At 37.6% G+C, this 18578-nt stretch overlaps 4 protein-coding genes across 5 annotated transcripts in view; 1 reads left to right on the forward strand and 3 right to left on the reverse strand.

Annotated features, from left to right (window-relative positions):
• LOC134820423 (AP-1 complex subunit mu-1-like) overlaps positions 1–18578 on the forward strand; it is a 111816-nt gene that overhangs the window by 55643 nt on the left and 37595 nt on the right. The gene's annotated exons all lie outside the window — the stretch shown is intronic.
• The window catches only part of LOC134820429 (uncharacterized), an 81056-nt gene that overhangs the window by 954 nt on the left and 61524 nt on the right, over positions 1–18578 (reverse strand). The window contains exons 2-6 of one of the 2 annotated variants that reach the window (XM_063830812.1): positions 5075–5203; positions 4658–4790; positions 4346–4493; positions 3999–4050; positions 709–787 (exon numbers count right to left, since the gene is read on the reverse strand). In XM_063830812.1, coding sequence (XP_063686882.1) covers positions 709–787; positions 3999–4050; positions 4346–4493; positions 4658–4790; positions 5075–5162 — 500 coding nt within the window. In that variant the 5' untranslated portion in view covers positions 5163–5203. The remainder of the gene's footprint in view (positions 1–708; positions 788–3998; positions 4051–4345; positions 4494–4657; positions 4791–5074; positions 5204–18578) is intronic. The other variant, XM_063830813.1, reaches the window with a different exon arrangement.
• LOC134820641 (galactose mutarotase-like) lies at positions 5359–6658 on the reverse strand. Its single transcript, XM_063831145.1, has one exon. It carries the CDS (start codon positions 6638–6640, stop codon positions 5594–5596), a length of 1047 nt encoding a protein of 348 aa, XP_063687215.1. The 5' UTR covers positions 6641–6658; the 3' UTR covers positions 5359–5593.
• LOC134821070 (G-protein-signaling modulator 2-like) lies at positions 12925–17871 on the reverse strand. Its single transcript, XM_063831740.1, has 9 exons — positions 17772–17871; positions 16442–16543; positions 16109–16193; positions 15716–15912; positions 15359–15537; positions 14946–15073; positions 14647–14727; positions 13967–14109; positions 12925–13744 (listed from the first exon to the last, which is right to left on the reverse strand). Exons 1-9 carry the CDS (start codon positions 17865–17867, stop codon positions 13001–13003), a joined length of 1755 nt encoding a protein of 584 aa, XP_063687810.1. The 5' UTR covers positions 17868–17871; the 3' UTR covers positions 12925–13000.

The following is an 18578-nucleotide window of genomic DNA, read 5'->3' on the forward strand; positions in this document are numbered from 1 at the left end:
GCGTATAAGTTCCGGGCGCGCGGTAGACCCTTCAAATAATTATGTGACAAAACATGGCACACACTCGTGATGGAATTTACACAAGGCAATGAAATGTAACTCGATCATTAGGTCACAATACTGTAGTGATGACCTCTATCACCAGGGAACGGGACAGGTTTTTGTTTCAGACTTTTCCGTTAACATTGATGATACAAAGCAGTCCTCTTTCATTTGCTTTTTAATCGATGCTTGTTAAATGTGAGCTCATATTTCACCCTTCTTCATGAATATTAATATGGTCAGAAATACCTTGGCTCATAGCAAGAAGTATAATTAGAGCCAAAACATAAGTAAGCTCATCATTACCTTTATAGTAAAACTGTGTGTGAGTATTAACTATTACATGAAAAGAAGTGCACTAATTGATCCAGGTGCTCAGGTGGCGTGTAAGCAATATGTTGCTACTCCGAGAAAAGCACACTATTATGTTGACTCATCTGGTTCCTACTTCCTTAAATACTTAAGGAACTCGTTAAGCGAGTCGGTACAATGTTTCTAGATGCTGTGTCCTCATAACACATCCTACGTTAACGTAAACACTGTAGTTCTGTAACTACTACTGTAGTTCTGTAAGAGAATAGTGCTTTAAAGATCACGTGTTAAAGATCAGGTGTTAAAGATCACGTGTTAAAGATCACGTGGTGGTACAAACCAATTAAAACGCACCTGCCGACAATACCAACACATATCCCACAGGCTAGATTACACAGTCCAGTCAGGAGTCCAGCGAAGAAGAGACAGTATCCTGAAATTGGCAAGCAATCAAATATACTGCATATTTAGTTACATATAACATATGTAACATATTTAGCTGCATATGAAACCACTATATGATCTGACTACAGGCAGTGTAAAAGTTCATTATAAAACACCATCATCATGTGAGCTACATCATGAAACGTAAGACTTGTACTAGGATTTACAATGAGACTCAATGTTATTCCAAGTTACCGTTGTAGACGTAAGTAAAGGTTAAAGTTACCGTTGTAGACGTAAGTAAAGGTTAAAGTTACCGTTGTAGACGTAAGTAAAGGTTAAAGTTACCGTTGTAGACTACACTATACTATTACTACTACTCTCTACTATGTTATTCCAAGTTACCGTTGTAGACGTAAGTAAAGGTTCAAGTTACCGTTGTAGACGTAAGTAAAGGTTAAAGTTACCGTTGTAGACTACACTATACTATTACTACTACTCTCTACTATGTTATTCCAAGTTACCGTTGTAGACGTAAGTAAAGGTTCAAGTTACCGTTGTAGACTACACTATACTATTACTACTACTCTCTACTATGTTATTCCAAGTTACCGTTGTAGACGTAAGTAAAGGTTAAAGTTACCGTTGTAGACGTAAGTAAAGGTTAAAGTTACCGTTGTAGACTACACTATACTATTACTACTACTCTCTACTATGTTATTCCAAGTTACCGTTGTAGACGTAAGTAAAGGTTCAAGTTACCGTTGTAGACTACACTATACTATTACTACTACTCTCTACTATGTTATTCCAAGTTACCGTTGTAGACGTAAGTAAAGGTTCAAGTTACCGTTGTAGACGTAAGTAAAGGTTAAAGTTACCGTTGTATACGTAAGTAAAGGTTAAAGTTACCGTTGTAGACGTAAGTAAAGGTTAAAGTTACCGTTGTAGACGTAAGTAAAGGTTCAAGTTACCGTTGTAGACGTAAGTAAAGGTTAAAGTTACCGTTGTATACGTAAGTAAAGGTTAAAGTTACCGTTGTATACGTAAGTAAAGGTTAAAGTTACCGTTGTAGACGTAAGTAAAGGTTTAAGTTACCGTTGTAGACGTAAGTAAAGGTTAAAGTTACCGTTGTAGACTACACTATACTATTACTACTACTCTCTACTATGTTATTCCAAGTTACCGTTGTAGACGTAAGTAAAGGTTAAAGTTACCGTTGTAGACGTAAGTAAAGGTTAAAGTTACCGTTGTATACGTAAGTAAAGGTTAAAGTTACCGTTGTAGACGTAAGTAAAGGTTTAAGTTACCGTTGTAGACGTAAGTAAAGGTTAAAGTTACCGTTGTAGACTACACTATACTATTACTACTACTCTCTACTATGTTATTCCAAGTTACCGTTGTAGACGTAAGTAAAGGTTTAAGTTACCGTTGTAGACGTAAGTAAAGGTTAAAGTTACCGTTGTAGACTACACTATACTATTACTACTACTCTCTACTATGTTATTCCAAGTTACCGTTGTAGACGTAAGTAAAGGTTAAAGTTACCGTTGTAGACGTAAGTAAAGGTTAAAGTTACCGTTGTAGACTACACTATACTATTACTACTACTCTCTACTATGTTATTCCAAGTTACCGTTGTAGACGTAAGTAAAGGTTCAAGTTACCGTTGTAGACTACACTATACTATTACTACTACTCTCTACTATGTTATTCCAAGTTACCGTTGTAGACGTAAGTAAAGGTTAAAGTTACCGTTGTAGACGTAAGTAAAGGTTAAAGTTACCGTTGTAGACTACACTATACTATTACTACTACTCTCTACTATGTTATTCCAAGTTACCGTTGTAGACGTAAGTAAAGGTTCAAGTTACCGTTGTAGACTACACTATACTATTACTACTACTCTCTACTATGTTATTCCAAGTTACCGTTGTAGACGTAAGTAAAGGTTCAAGTTACCGTTGTAGACGTAAGTAAAGGTTAAAGTTACCGTTGTATACGTAAGTAAAGGTTAAAGTTACCGTTGTAGACGTAAGTAAAGGTTAAAGTTACCGTTGTAGACGTAAGTAAAGGTTCAAGTTACCGTTGTAGACGTAAGTAAAGGTTAAAGTTACCGTTGTATACGTAAGTAAAGGTTAAAGTTACCGTTGTATACGTAAGTAAAGGTTAAAGTTACCGTTGTAGACGTAAGTAAAGGTTTAAGTTACCGTTGTAGACGTAAGTAAAGGTTAAAGTTACCGTTGTAGACTACACTATACTATTACTACTACTCTCTACTATGTTATTCCAAGTTACCGTTGTAGACGTAAGTAAAGGTTAAAGTTACCGTTGTAGACGTAAGTAAAGGTTAAAGTTACCGTTGTATACGTAAGTAAAGGTTAAAGTTACCGTTGTAGACGTAAGTAAAGGTTTAAGTTACCGTTGTAGACGTAAGTAAAGGTTAAAGTTACCGTTGTAGACTACACTATACTATTACTACTACTCTCTACTATGTTATTCCAAGTTACCGTTGTAGACGTAAGTAAAGGTTAAAGTTACCGTTGTAGACGTAAGTAAAGGTTTAAGTTACCGTTGTAGACGTAAGTAAAGGTTCAAGTTACCGTTGTAGACTACACTATACTATTACTACTACTCTCTACTATGTTATTCCAAGTTACCGTTGTAGACGTAAGTAAAGGTTAAAGTTACCGATGTAGACTACACTATACTATTACTACTACTCTCTACTATGTTATTCCAAGTTACCGTTGTAGACGTAAGTAAAGGTTAAAGTTACCGTTGTAGACTACACTATACTATTACTACTACTCTCTACTATGTTATTCCAAGTTACCGTTGTAGACGTAAGTAAAGGTTTAAGTTACCGTTGTAGACGTAAGTAAAGGTTAAAGTTACCGTTGTAGACTACACTATACTATTACTACTACTCTCTACTATGTTATTCCAAGTTACCGTTGTAGACGTAAGTAAAGGTTAAAGTTACCGTTGTAGACGTAAGTAAAGGTTAAAGTTACCGTTGTAGACGTAAGTAAAGGTTAAAGTTACCGTTGTAGACTACACTATACTATTACTACTACTCTCTACTATGTTATTCCAAGTTACCGTTGTAGACGTAAGTAAAGGTTAAAGTTACCGTTGTAGACGTAAGTAAAGGTTAAAGTTACCGTTGTAGACGTAAGTAAAGGTTAAAGTTACCGTTGTAGACGTAAGTAAAGGTTAAAGTTACCGTTGTAGACGTAAGTAAAGGTTAAAGTTACCGTTGTAGACGTAAGTAGCGTAGTTTTCCTTGAAACCCTCCTCAGTCGAAGCCTGTGAAATATTAATTAATACAAAGCATGGTCCAGCTGCCAACATGTTGCTGCCGTACATGGAAATGAAATATGCATGTTGAACGCAGATGGAATGAAGTATGCATGTTAGTGTTACCCTAGGGCCAATAACAAATGTGCTGGAACATGGTCCCGGCTAATCACAAATTACGGTAGTCAATTGACCAAAGCCGAAGTCGTTATTTAGCTTCTATGGTCATACAACATTATTATATCGTATTTAAGGTGATTACTTGAAAATGATACGTTTGAAAATGATACGTTTTAAAACTTACGTCGATGTTCTGGACTAAGATTATAGCAATAATGATACCGTAGATAGCTACAGCTTCGCAGAAGATGACACTGACAAGATTCTTGGTTTTAATTCGGGGTGCTTTAACTCCACCTCCAACAATGGACACTCCAGTTATGAACATACCCCTGAAATATGAAACATTAATTAAAAACAAACCGCTGGAAATAAAACGCTTATTATAAATTTACACAGAAAACTGAAACATGGTATAAAAATAGCCAAACCCAAAATAAGATCATGTAAATATGATAATTTTAAACAAGTCAGTTAAACCAGCTGACAAACTAACCAAGCAGCACCAAGCACAGAGAGGAACATAGCACTAGCGATACCTAAACAGGCCCAGGTGTAGGGGGAGATGGCTTCCAATACCCATCCTACATCATACTCTCCTCCTCTACCAGAGAACATGTAGTACAGACCTGAGGGAGGGGGGGTTAGATGTTGGGCAGGTAGGTGATGGGGTTAGATGTTGGGCAGGTAGGGGGAGGTGAGGGGGGTTAGATATTGGGCAGGTAGGAGGTGAGTGGGGGGTTAGATGTTGGGCAGGTAGGAGGTGAGGGGGGTTAGATGTTGGGCAGGTAGGAGGAGGTAAGCGGGGTCTTAAAATCATTATTTCCGTGGCTTCTCTTTCTAGAAGAAACAAAAGTTTAAGAAAAACAACAAGTAGATGTATAGTGAATAGATTTACAGTTTGTTGACTAACCGATGACGGCGAACGCTAACAGAGTAGCATAAGAGGTGTAGTAACAGCCATAAGCGTAGCTTCCTTTGCCAGAGTTGGCGTACGGCATGTTGATTTGCTGTTGATTTGAGTCTTGGTACTTAACCGCCTACTTTGGGTTGAATGTGTTACTCCTCAAGTTAAATAAAATTTCCAAATATTTCGCGGTTCATGGTTGACACAACATCATTAGATTACAGCTTTTTGAAACACATAAATCTGGAACAAGAAGTTTAAAACATCATTTCATATCGAAATATTTATCTTAAATGCTGATTCACCTCAAACTTAATATTACCAAAGTCAGTTTAAATTTAAAAATTACATGGAAATTTAACAAACCTCAAGTCTGAAAACCAAATCAAAAAGTTAATAAATTATCTAAACATGCAAATTGCAGATCAAATCATTAGCATATAAAAAGGTCCAGCCTCTCTTCAAAAAATATATTATATATATACAAAAAGCATCCCCATAAATCGATAATCAGTCTGATAAAACTTAAAAACAGAAGCTAAACGTAATATTTCTCTTGTACTCCTCTCCTTCAGGTAAGATACAACTAGGAAAAGCTGGAACATTAACCGCATTCGGAAAGTTCTGGGCTTCCAGTGCAATCCCTCCATGTTTACCATAAACCGCCCCTCCCTTACCCTTGCTCTCATCCAGGAAGTTACCAGAATACACGTGTACACCTGGCTGGTCAGTGAGCACTCTGATTCTGTACTGTTCATCTTTAGAGGCTATCTCAGCAGCAGGAACTACAAATCCTGATTTGGAACATAAGTGGAAGGAGTGATCGTATCCTCCCGGAACATCAGTTATGAGATCTCCAATTCTGGAGATATCCAGGTTGAAAGGGGTTCCTTTAGTTGATAATATCTCCCCAGTTGGGAGTACAGTTTCAGGATCCATTGGTAGGTATCCAGCGTAATCAAACACTGTCAGTTTATTGTCCAGAGCAGAGCCTGAATCCTGGCCGTCCATGTTGAAGTATGGATGGAATGTCAGGTTTATGGGAGTGGCTTGATCACAAGTAGCAGTCATGTCAAGTGACAGGAATGTTCCTTTTACCTTGCCACGATTAGATTTAGTTCTGATAGAAACAATTACAGTCACCTCCAAATTTCCAGGGTACCCCTCACTCCCGTCTGGTTGGGTATGAGAAAACTTGAGTGTATCTCCGACAATCTCACAATCCCATACTACTTTAGATAAGCCAGTAAAACCACCGTGTAGATGTGTCTCATTGTTGTTGTTTAGTGTTAGCTGGTATTCTTTACCATCAAGTTCAAATTTACCATGTGCTATTCTGCTAGCAACCCTACCAATAATACACCCAGAATAGAAATCATGAGTTTCATATCCTGATACATCATCAAACCCGAGCAGTACGTCTCGTTTGGAGTCTGTACCGCTAAAAATGAATGATACTAGCGAGATGCCATAGTCTGTGATTGCTATTCTAACGCCTGTGCCAGTATCTGCTGTGTATAGAGAACATTCTTTGCCTGAAGTTAACTTCCCAAATGGTTCTTTCGTCCACATTCAGCTATCCTGAACTAAGTGGTTGTTAGATATTGTGCTTCAATTTGATCCATTTGATTAAATTTCATTTTAGGAGTCGTTCATATCATATTGCGTAATCAATTTGTGGCCGATTTAAAACCCCTCCCCTTCCCTCCGTTATCAGTTTTACACATAACTATTAACTATTGTGTTTAAATCGCAAGTTAGCGTAATTATTTGGAAAACCCCTCCCCCTCAGTTATTACTTAACATGAGAACGACCCCTTATAAAAATTTCAATTTATAAGGTACTACCTGACGCATTTGGTCAAATTGATTGAAAAATTATTTCATTTCATAAATTTATAGGTTCATTGTGAGATCAAAAAAAAGCAATAGTTAGAATAACAATAGATTCATAGATTGAGGTACATTGTAAATAAATAATATATAAAATATCGAAAGATAGTTTTAACATAAAAGTTTTTGACATATATCAAAAAGTCTCATCGTATTTAAGAACATGTAAAACAATCAAAAGTTTCAAGACTATACCCTTTTGAATATTATGTATATCATGCAAGTTATACATTCTAGGAATTTTAACCAAACATTAGGAAAATATCCCTTGCCTGAAGGTTTCAGATCGTAAGTGTTAATTTTACTGGCCAAAAAAATAATTGCACATGTTACATCCCGTTTTAATCAAACAAAATCCTAAGCAAATATTTTGTGAATTCATAGAAGTGTGAACGATCGATGCAATGTAGATGTAAAATTTCTGTTGGAATAATTTAAAGTTATTATCAACCCGATTAAACCCGAACAAATTGAAAACTTTATAACGATCATATGCTGTGATTTTAAATATGATTCTTCTCAACAAAAACTACGGAATCAAAACTTCTGAAAGATTAAAAGATTAAAAGAATACTGTGATAAAGTACTAATTATTAAAATAAATCATCTCTAGCTGCTAAACTTGGAGCATTTAAGGCCTTCAAGAACACGTCTGTTAATTAGATATAATTTGTTTTATATACTCTGATCAAAGAGCTTCCACTGTAAATAAAATAAAAATCTGTCTATGTACATGCATATTACGAAAATATACGATATTTTAGCACTCTGTCTGCAATAAAAAGGTTAATCTGAAGATAAAATCAAGATGAATGATGAATGATTTTAAAACTGAAGTCCTTGAAACCCTGGACCTTCAGTAAAATGTCTCTGTTTGAGAACACTGTACAGAATAAGGGATAAGCTTAGTGCCAAACCACTTCGAGCTTGATCAAAAATAGAGAAAATAAACATTTAAGTTATTATAATATATGGAGTGCTTTACATTAATCACTATGAATGAATTTCTGATCAAAATTATTCAACCTAAATACTTAATAAAAAATTCTGAGGGTAGTTAAAATCTAATTTCTACTGATAGGAGCATAATTCTGTTTGTTTTTCAACTGTCTTCGAATTTCTTGGCCTTGACAAAGCCGCATTCCTTGAGCTATTTAAGTCCGTTTACCTTTCCACCTGTTGAAACCTTGCAACTTAACGCCTTCTACCACAACAGAAGATGTAGACCAGTACCGCAACCACAACACCAACAATAACCAGTCCAATTACCACGTACAGTACTTCTCTAAAGTCGTTCAGGTCAGCTGATGGATTGTACGAGCTGTTTCTTTTCTCAAGCTTTAACACTTCCTCGTCTTGTATTGATCCAGAACACACAGACTGGAATACATCCAGCATGAGCAACAACATCACAATTCTTGTTCCAATCATCTTGGTAGTTTAAGGCTATGGTTTTAATGTTATTAGTGAATTTAGCAAGTCATTTAAAGCAAAATAGATATCATTAGAATTAGTAAAAATTGGGATAAGCATTATTTATTATGTACAAATTTAATCAAAATGAAATTAAATAATGAAATTTCACAACCCCAATGGATATTTAATGATGAGACACATGAAATGGTGCTTCTCATGTGTTGCAGGAAGAACAGGATTTTATACTGTTCACTTGGTGAGTCATTCGTTTAGCAATTTACATTGTGCTAGAATGAGAAAAGTTGATATATAATAGGTTAATGATAGTGAGTTACACACTCGTGTGTAACACAGTAGCTGATAAGGCATGTAATGTGTAGTACAAGTATTGAATTGTTGGGACTGAGTTGTCCGCAAGATAACTTAATCATATAGCATCTGACTGGTTTCCGTGAGGTCTTGGGTTCAATTCCTGCTCTCGGCACATCTCACCCCGACTTTTCACGAAAACATACTATCTTACTGCCTTGATTCGGTTAGCTGAATGAGAATGAGCCATGCTGGCCCACAAGATGAATTATATATATAATACTACTTTAGATAGACGAAAAGTTGTACATGAATAATGAGAAGTCTTATAATGCACTCACTGCATTAAAATAGCAGCAGTAAATATGATAGCCCAAAAAACTCTGTTTTTGAGCACAATTCCGTTTGTTAACCCTAATTGGTGGTGTTGAAAACCCAAGTTGCTTACTGCTTTACTGAACCCAGAAGCGGCCCAAACCCGCACAAACATTAAATACAGTTAGGCAATACCAGACAGTGTGAAATTACTGGTGCACGTATTTGAGTACATTATTATTATTAAATCTAAAATAGCTAATAATTTAATAAATTATTAACAGGCCCCTTAACGTGGGCAATAATATACGCTTTATAAATTATATAAACAAATTGCAGTATATTTTTCCAATGTTGTTAAGTGTCTCTTTAGATCTGTTTTGGTGTTTTGTGGGAGTTCCCACATTTGTTGGTTGAGAATGCTCAACATAACATACATGATGCTTGACTGCTTTATTGACCCGGACAGGCACCGGGGGCACACATCCCAACACCAGTGCGTTGGGACATAGTGTTGGTCTGCTTCAGGATGTGTTAGATCCTAGAGAAGCCGCCATCCCCTCTACTGCTTTAGCTCAGCGGCAGCATGAGCCCTGGTTTCCTGCCACATTGGTACCTCTGAAAGTACAGAAAAGTGGTGGATTTCGGGGTCCAGGATCCTCCCTCTTTAATCTTTACGGTGGTGTTATTTCTCTGAGATGTTTGCAGAGTCTTTATTTTATGATCTTTCTAGTTTAGTTGGATAAATCCTGGAGAGCATCATTTTGACCCCAAAGAAATTCGACTCTTCTAATGAATGCTTTTTGTGTGCTGCTTTTTGTTAACACTTCATCTAGATAGGAATGTGAGTCAGCCCACCCAGCTCTTCTTTTAGCTGCAGGTAACTAGTGTCTTGCACCTCCAGACACAATAGGAGCTGGTGTACAGGAGAATCATCGAAGCTGTTGCAGAAACGACAGGCCTCACCACTGTCACCACCCATGATCTTTTGGATATTCGCAAAGAGTGGTGAGCTGCCGTGAATGTAGTCCATTATTCGGCTGTCCAGATTTTTACTCGTGTTGTGCCCGAATAAGAAGTTGTTTTTGTCTAGGAGCAGCCCACTGTTTTTGATCTTTGTGATCACACCAAGTATCTTGGTCTCCTTGTTGTTACTGACAGTTCTGCATTGCAGATTTGTTTCGATGCTGTCAATCCAGATCTTATTTTTGTAGCTCATTATGTCTGCCTGAGTGTAATAGGCCAGATCCTTGAAATGTTGCTGCGTTAGGTCTATCATTCTGGTTCAGTGTGACTTATTTTCTTTCCAAAGGAAGTACTTTTTCAGTGACATTGTTAAGACATGAAAGCTTTGAGTACAACTGATAGTTTGAGTACAACTGATAGTTAAAGCAATACGTAGTCATAAGGTTAAATTAATGCGTTACGTTTGACACATTTTCGTATAGTTGATGTGAATGATAAACACCTCAGTGTATCGATATATGGTATGTGTAATAGTAATCGCTACTCATGTGATGTGTAAATGAGCCCTAATTGGCAGCAATTTTGAGGTATAGAGCCTTGATATATTTAGATACCTGGTATGAAGAGGTTATTTATAACAGAGGGCCAGGGGGAAGAGGGTTTAAAAACCTTTGACACGCCACGCAAATTCTGATGCTTGCTTTGCATTGTGACAAATTCGCAATGCAGCTATACCACGAGCTAGAACAAATTGACATCGTTGATCAACCTTGGGCCTTGCTTAGCCAGTTCCTACAGGAGTAATATGTTTTAAACGGAACAAAAGCTATCACTATCAACTTAAAATTGAATTAAGTAAAACAAAATTTTATATTTGAGACCATCTGGAGGGCCTCCAGATGGTCTCAAATCTTGAAAAGACCTTTTCAATACGGTATAGGTATTAGGTATAGGTATTAATAATCAAAAATCAACTTTTTGCTTGTGTCACCTAGTAGCAATTGTTTTATATACAGTCCTGGTCACTCAATTTCACAATAATAGAAACAATAATGTGCAAAAATTTTACGAGTATCACCCATTATATTAAGACCGAAGACAAGTCCAACTCGGCGCGCGATTTGGTATAGATTGTAAATCTTGTCATACGTTGTATGACCCGCCGCGCACGAGTGCGCAGCTCCCCTGTATCGTCAGGACCATAGTGAAACGACCGTGAAACGACCGTGAAACGACCGTGGGGGTCGAAACGTGATACAATGTAAATCTACAATTTCATTCAACAACATTTTAAAAAATTGACATGGTTCAATTGACGATGTCAATCCTTCGCACGCGCAGCTTGGCGAATCAAAATGGTACATTTTGCCAATTTAATGAATGTGATTGCGAGAAGCATTATTGGATGCGCGGCGCATGAGTGCATGATCGCGCTACAAGCAAAACATAGCCAATAAAAAATCGAGCTTAACTAGTATTTATTTGTCATACGTTGTATGACCCGCCGCGCACGAAGTTTTTTCTTTTTAACTATAAATACTTGTATCACGTGGTGACACAAGTATTTATTTACCTGAGGACCCCAGGCTATTATGTTCATTAACATATAGATTTGGCGGAATGACAGGCTGAGCGCGGCCCAGTAAGTATTTATAGTTAAAAAGAAAAAACCAAGTAAAAGACTATAACCAACCTTAGTAATCGAAATCGTTGCTTTGCTTTGCAGAGCAACGTTCTGCATAAAGCAAGAATGATACTGGATAGTTTGCGCGTCGAATACCTTCGATTGAGCCGCTATTATACAAAACGTGAAGGATTTTAGCGCGATGCACCACTGGGCCGCTACAATAGCATACACATTATTTTATATCGTATATATTCATGTATATTGATATATTATTCATGAATCAGTAATCAATATTCAGCTTATTAGCGCGCATGCACAGGTGAATTAGCTAGGCTAAGCAAGACGCGCGAACACTTTTGCGCAAGCAGTTCAGCAATAAATCTTTACGCGCCTTCCGTTTACACAAAGTTTAACGTTTGTTATGGAGTTGCCGTCGTAAATTATGCGTTATCTTTATGTTAAATCAAGTCTCCTCCATTCGTGCAGAAATCTCCAGAAAACTTCAATTCTCTACTTGTTCATTAAATTGACATACTATTATTTAAAACATTTTCAAGTTAAAATAATTTATTACTACGAAATGGTTTAAATAGTTGTCAAGAAGATAGTACTTGAACTTTTTCATCATAAGGTTAATTTGGGACCGAACCAAGGTCGTGTAATTATCATTCGAAAGTTTTTACATGAAACACAGAGTATGGATGCCGAAGATATCGGTAATTTTCTTAATTACATCGCTTTTTCACACAACTATAAATTATGCGCTCATCGACAAATATTCCAACGCCACCTCTGCCTAGTGTCTATATTAACTTAGAAAGAAAACTGCATCTTTGGTTTATGTACTTAGCCATTATACAAATCTGAATTATAACAAATTTATATAGCATTCAAATAGTCTGATCAAAGTTAGAAGTCGTCAAAATCGGTATAAAAGTATAAATGTTTCTAAGTTCGAGCAGCTAAATTCGTCTGAATACTGTGTTTAAGCTCTTATAATCTGTACAACCAATACAAGGTTATCAAAGCTTTTCTGTAAACTTAGCAAGGAAATATTAAAATGGGTAATAAAAATAAGTTAAAGCTCTGATAATGGTTATTTAACAGCATGGCTCTGTTTTTGAGCTGCTCCAAAAACGGAACAAAGTAATTTAAATATTATCATAATAAATCATAACTGAATTTAACCCCTTTCCACGTAATTCAATTTAATCGTGAAGTCTTCAAACTGATAACGAAACGATACAAGACTTATCAGGACACAAATTTCAATTGTCTTTCGTTTGTTGAATATGACATGAATCACTGCAATAAGTAAAAGATAGATTTATAAATATCTCAAAGTCCTAGGCCCATAGGTCTGGAGCATCTCTGATCGTCAAGTCTATTGCCCTGCATCCGAGATATCAGCTGAAGAAGCTCTCCTCACTCTCCGTAACGCTCACGTTGCTCGGTGCTCCACGTAACTTGTTGCTGCGCAGCTGAGTCCAGATCTCAGAATTAGGTGCTACACGAGTGTTCGTCTTCAGCAGGTTCTGAGAGATGGGCGGCATATTGTTGGAGAATGTTCTGAGAGGAGCGTGATTATCTGCCCCCTCGTTCTTATTGAATCTCTTAGGTTTAGGTCTGACTGGAGTGTTGTGGTAGCCACGTATCTGAGATACGGGAGGGTAGGATGTATTGTTTATGGGCGAGGTAGAGGGGGATTTTATCTCCTCCTTGACGATGGGAAGCGGAGCACGCTGGTCGTCATATCTGTTAGCCATGTGCTTGTGGAGGAGCTCGAAGAAGTCCTCATTCAGTGACATGCCGGAGAAATGAGAAAAGTTAGTTTGACCAGTCTGAGCTGTGTGTGCAGTGCGGACAGATCGCACTGATTGGGTCATGTTGGTGTTTGAAAAGTTTTTAGATTTAGGTTTGAGATATCCCAGGCCAGGCTCCTCGGGGAGGGGTTCGTGAACTTGGGGTTCGCTGACCCAGTTGTTGTCGGGAACTTGTATGCGAGGTGGTCGAGGTGATGTGGTTGTGCAGGAGTTGCGACGTTCTCGTGCGAACTCTGATTTAGGGACGGTCGGTTTATCTTCCAGCTCACCATCAGGTCCAACCTCTACACCCAAGAAGTTACCTGTAGATAAAGCAGGGTTAGCATTCTAATTAATAAATACGATTATTAGTTAACTTTATAAATGATATCCATTTAGGTTTACACGTGTATAGTATGCAAGAGGAGAATCTTCTGATCTTCTTCCAATTTAAAAGTTAATCGATAAATCAAGAATACGAGGAATACGCAGTAAACACAAGCTATGAGTATGATTAAACTATCAAATCACAGACTAAAATCTCACCAATATCGTTGATCATCATTTAGCAGCAGCGGACGCGACATTGTCCTCCATTTCTGTCGCTAGATCGTAGAACTTTCTAGCATTATCCAGAGCTTTGTTTAGGTGACCACTATTGCTGAAAACATTGGATAACATCCAAAATGCTCTTCCTTCCCCAACTTTATCACCTGAAAGAAGAAAATCATTAGATTTATTAATCGCAGAACACTGACCGAATATCCACTAGGTGGGTCAGTAAGCTGGTAAATAGCATACTGTTAAACAGAGCTTTCTAGTAGACTCACAGTTCTTAGATCTTTAGATCACAATAGATGGCATTGTGGCATTGTATCACCAGCATATACGGTAAGATATTTCCACTTAGAATTATATTCTTAGATCACAGCTAGAGTGTAACATGCTGTGAACCAAGTGTGCGCGTCTCTGTAGTGTTAAGAGATATGGAAATTAGTTGAAACATATTGTGTAGGGTTGACACTAGTCGTGTGCTACTAAGAAGCAGATTTCATCACCCGGATGATCTAGAATGTTCTGAATCATCGCCGTGATGATTCAGCAATTACAGCAGAGAGATATTTTGTTAGATTTAGCTTGGGTTGACCAATTGCGGTCAAATTAGGGTCCTTTCAAGAGAGAGCTGTCGTGATCTTAAAACGTGTAACTTTCTAATTTTGTGATTGGGTGAAATTAAGTTATCTACTCACCAAGTTTCTGAGCGATGCAGAGATGACGATTGTAGTATTCGGCAGCTTTCTGATAGTTCCCCACAATACTGTTGTTATTACCTGGCGGGTAAATAATTGTTAGGAACGATATTATAAGAGAGTGAAATTTAAAAACCAACGTTCGATAAAGGTATCGATCTAAAGAAAGTTTACAATATTACCCAATAAGCATGTCAATATATCAAAAAATGTAACTTAAGCAGTATATTTATTATAACTTATTATTACTTGTTATAAGCTAAGTTGTTCCTACTAATTAGATCTAATTAGTTACTCACCTAAGCAGTAGTAAGCTTGGCCCTGAGCGGCCGTGTCTCCCTGCTCAATAGCCACAGTCAGGAACTTCTTCCAGTACTCACTAGCTTCCTCAAACTGTCCCAGTAGGGCGTGGCACAGCGCTAGGTTACTGCAATTATATGGTTATTAGTTAAGTTACTTACTTATTGTTAATTATATGGTTATTAGTTAAGTTACTGGAATAAGATATGTCTTAGTAAGTCAGAGCTAATTGCTCTCCCTATCATCTGTTGTACAATAATAAGGAGTTTCTCAAAATCTTTAACACCCAAAAGTCATTGAAATTGGATACAGTTCTTTTCCTTCCAAGTTTTAATAATACCGTATAATATTCCAAGTTTCTATGTACAAAACGTAATAGTGAAAAAATATTTAACATAAGCCTGTCTCTCACCTGTAAGCTCGACGTTCAGCCACTTGATCACTATTCTTCTGGGCTAACAACAATCTCTTTCTGTAATAAAACAATGCTTTGCTGTAGTTACCAAGCAGGTAATACACGTTACCAAGACAACCGCAAGCTTGTCCTTGCATCTTGATGTCCTTCAGATCCTCTCCCAGTAACAGGTAATCCTGAAATTCACACATAATTATTATTTATTTATCTATTAGCTTCTAAAAAGCATGAAACACATCATATATGACTAAGAGCCAAAGCGGACGCTGCAAAATTGGACAGTGTTCTTAGTAAGTGTTTAACAGTAAACTGTACTGAGTAAATTATTCAAGTTAACAAATAAAACTGACATACCTGCAAATGATCCTGAGCCCTGATAAAACAGTTGTAAGCGTTAATCTGATCCTGAGACTCAGTAGCAATGTGTCTCCCCTGCATGTAGGCGACTACACCCGCGTTGTACCGGGCACTTGCTTCTGATTTCTTGTTCTTACTTAGTTCCGCTAGAGTCAGCTGCTTCTCAGCTGCTAGAGACGCTTCACTGTATTTTCCTGGATAAGATAAATGTTATGGTAATTGTACTTGTTTGGTACCGATATTGTTACTTACTAATGTGAATTATATCAAATATTAGGCAGCTGTATCACTTAAAAACTCCTGCGTGGTACTATAAATAACGAAGCTTTATTCATGCTTTTCATACAAGTTACAAGTTATGTTATATAACAAGCAGTAGTATTTACTAACCTAGCATTCTGAGAGCGCAGGAGAGATTGTTCAGAGCTTCAGCCTGTCCCGCCATGTCGCCCAGGTTCTGCGTTATCTTCAGGTCCTGTCGTTCATAAAGTTAACAAACTTAAATACAATTATTGGATCAGTGAACAGCAAACGTCAAGTCTCAGTCTCTAATGAACGATTAACATGGTCGACCAGATCATGGACTATGTATGTTATTAAAGGATATCATGGTATAAGGATATGGACTTTCTACAGCTTGATTCATGACGAATTTAAGTGGTAAACCAGAATGATCGGCCGTAATAACTTAAATTGTCAACTTTACAGCAGTATTTAGCTTACCTGTCGGTGGTACTCCATCGCTCGGCCGTAGTTACCCAAACTGTAATGTATGTTACCAAGGTAACTGTATACGATCCTTAGCTTCCCTCTATCGCTCCCCACCTGTAACAATACATCACGTTACCATAGCAACACACATGTCTCTCTAGAGTCTTTATACAGAGACCACGTGACTCCAAACCGTACCGTTGTCATGGCAACACGGTAATAAAGTAATGGTTATATTCACAGCGTGACATTATAATTGCGTTGCTAAGAGATACGCTAATTAGGCCGGCATGGTTATCGTATGGAGGAGTATGTAGGAGCGGCAAATGAGCCGTTGTCATGGTTACCATGTTAGCGAGGACGGTATGTAAATCTCTCTACAAATAATATCAGCGGATAGCAACATGATATTACTGAGATAAACTGATGTTTTATCATTTTTCTGTGAGAGCTATACATTGCTTATCGTGGCAAGCATCATGATTCGAGCTTAGATTTGAGTTTTGACGAACGACTCAGTCAAATTGCGGTCAGGACAATGCAGATCATAAGATGGAATAATTTATGTGAGTTATCTGGATGATGATCGTAGCAATTAAAATCACGACTCATATCTTCCAGCTGATTAGTTTCTATAATTTTGTAATTCATTTCAGTTTCACGAACCATTTTCAAGCTCTAAAGCTAAAAGTATTTCATCATTAGAACAAACCATTAGGACACGATGGCAATGAAAAACATACGATAATACGATGCTTACATTGGAACCCTCATACCCAAATATGGTCATATCACTCTCCTCCCTCCCCTACCACTCGGTCTTGTTATGGGCAAATTGTACTTTGTCCATAACGGGAACACAGCAAAACGAAGCCGGCAGCGAGTTTTAGTAGCCAATAGCAACGCAGTGTGGTGGGCACGTGGTTAGTGATGACCAATCAGCGCGCATAATGGATGGCACGTGACACATATAAGTTGATGCACAGCGAGTAAGGGGGCTTGCGATCACGGGGTCAGTTGACAGCAACCGCTGCTAGACTCGGAATGTTTGCACAGAGCCCTTTAATTAATTATTGTACACTTAAAGTAGGGTATAAGTGACGTCATGAACATAAAATGTCATAGTTTATAATTTATCTATATATATATTTATTATGTTTGCAAGTATTTAATAGTTAGTGCTGCATTCAACTGTGGCTTTAGATTAGATAAAATATCAGTATAATTGTGAAAATCGTAATCAGATAGAGGATTTATCGTGAGAATAGTCGCTACATTAATCAATTTATAACCCTTATGTAACTAAATTCCCGCTACAATAAGTAATTAAAAAAGGACGTACCTTGTAAAGAGCCTTCTCCAGAACGGGTAACGCATCATCAAACTTGTTGAGCTGACAAAGTCTCTGACCTTGCGAGAGGAGATCCAAATATGTCATAGTAAGAGCTAGGGGTATGTGTGGTGGTAAGTATAAGAATGTGGAATGTGGTGGCAAGTGATGATGTGTAGAATTGTACGGGAAATGTACCATATAAAATTGTGATGAACCTTGGAACCGAAATACCAGCACAGCATAATAACCATTACAGCATAGTATTGATATTGTACATTTGGAGAGGAAAAGGAGAGCTGAATAATTTGTAGTAATATGGCAATTTTTCAGAAATATCACAGAACAAGGAAAACAAGTAAACTAAATCGCAGGTAGAAAACAATCACAACATTGCCTAGTCCCTCTGATCAAGACATTTGCAACCGACAATTCAGATCAGACCAATCAGCAGCAACCAACAGAGCTTCAAGCAGACCTGATTGGCTATGCTCGACATATGATCGCCTAGCAACGCCCTGATTGGCTGTACCAGACCACGTGATCACCTAGCAACGCACGTGTCGTAAACCCCCTGTGATTAGTCAGCAACTTGTCACGTGACACCCTGAGGAAATTCTGATCAAATAATCTAGAGATCGTGATTTGCTGTACCAGTCCACGTGATCAGTGAACTTTACAGGTTTCTCAACACCGGATATAAGATATATTGCTTGTGTTGATAAGGCTTGAGAGGAAGGAGCAGCCTGGTCACGTGACAGCCTGGTCACGTGACAGCCTGGTGGTGACACCTTGAGAAGATAACTGGAAATATTATAG

This window comes from Bolinopsis microptera, chromosome 9 (genome assembly GCF_026151205.1).
Source record: "Bolinopsis microptera isolate Bmic1 chromosome 9, MBARI_Bmic_1.0, whole genome shotgun sequence".
Taxonomy (NCBI): domain Eukaryota; kingdom Metazoa; phylum Ctenophora; class Tentaculata; order Lobata; family Bolinopsidae; genus Bolinopsis; species Bolinopsis microptera.

Coding starts and splice junctions, on each gene's coding strand:
- LOC134820641 (XM_063831145.1), bottom strand. CDS start 6,640: ATGTGGACGAAAGAACCATTTGGGAAGTTAACTTCAGGCAAAGAATGT.
- LOC134821070 (XM_063831740.1), bottom strand. CDS start 17,867: ATGACATATTTGGATCTCCTCTCGCAAGGTCAGAGACTTTGTCAGCTC. Junction 15,074..15,358: donor GCTGAACGTCGAGCTTACAG/GTGAGAGACAGG, acceptor ATATAATTGCAG/TAACCTAGCGCTGTGCCACG. Junction 13,745..13,966: donor ACAATGTCGCGTCCGCTGCT/GCTAAATGATGA, acceptor TTTATTAATTAG/AATGCTAACCCTGCTTTATC.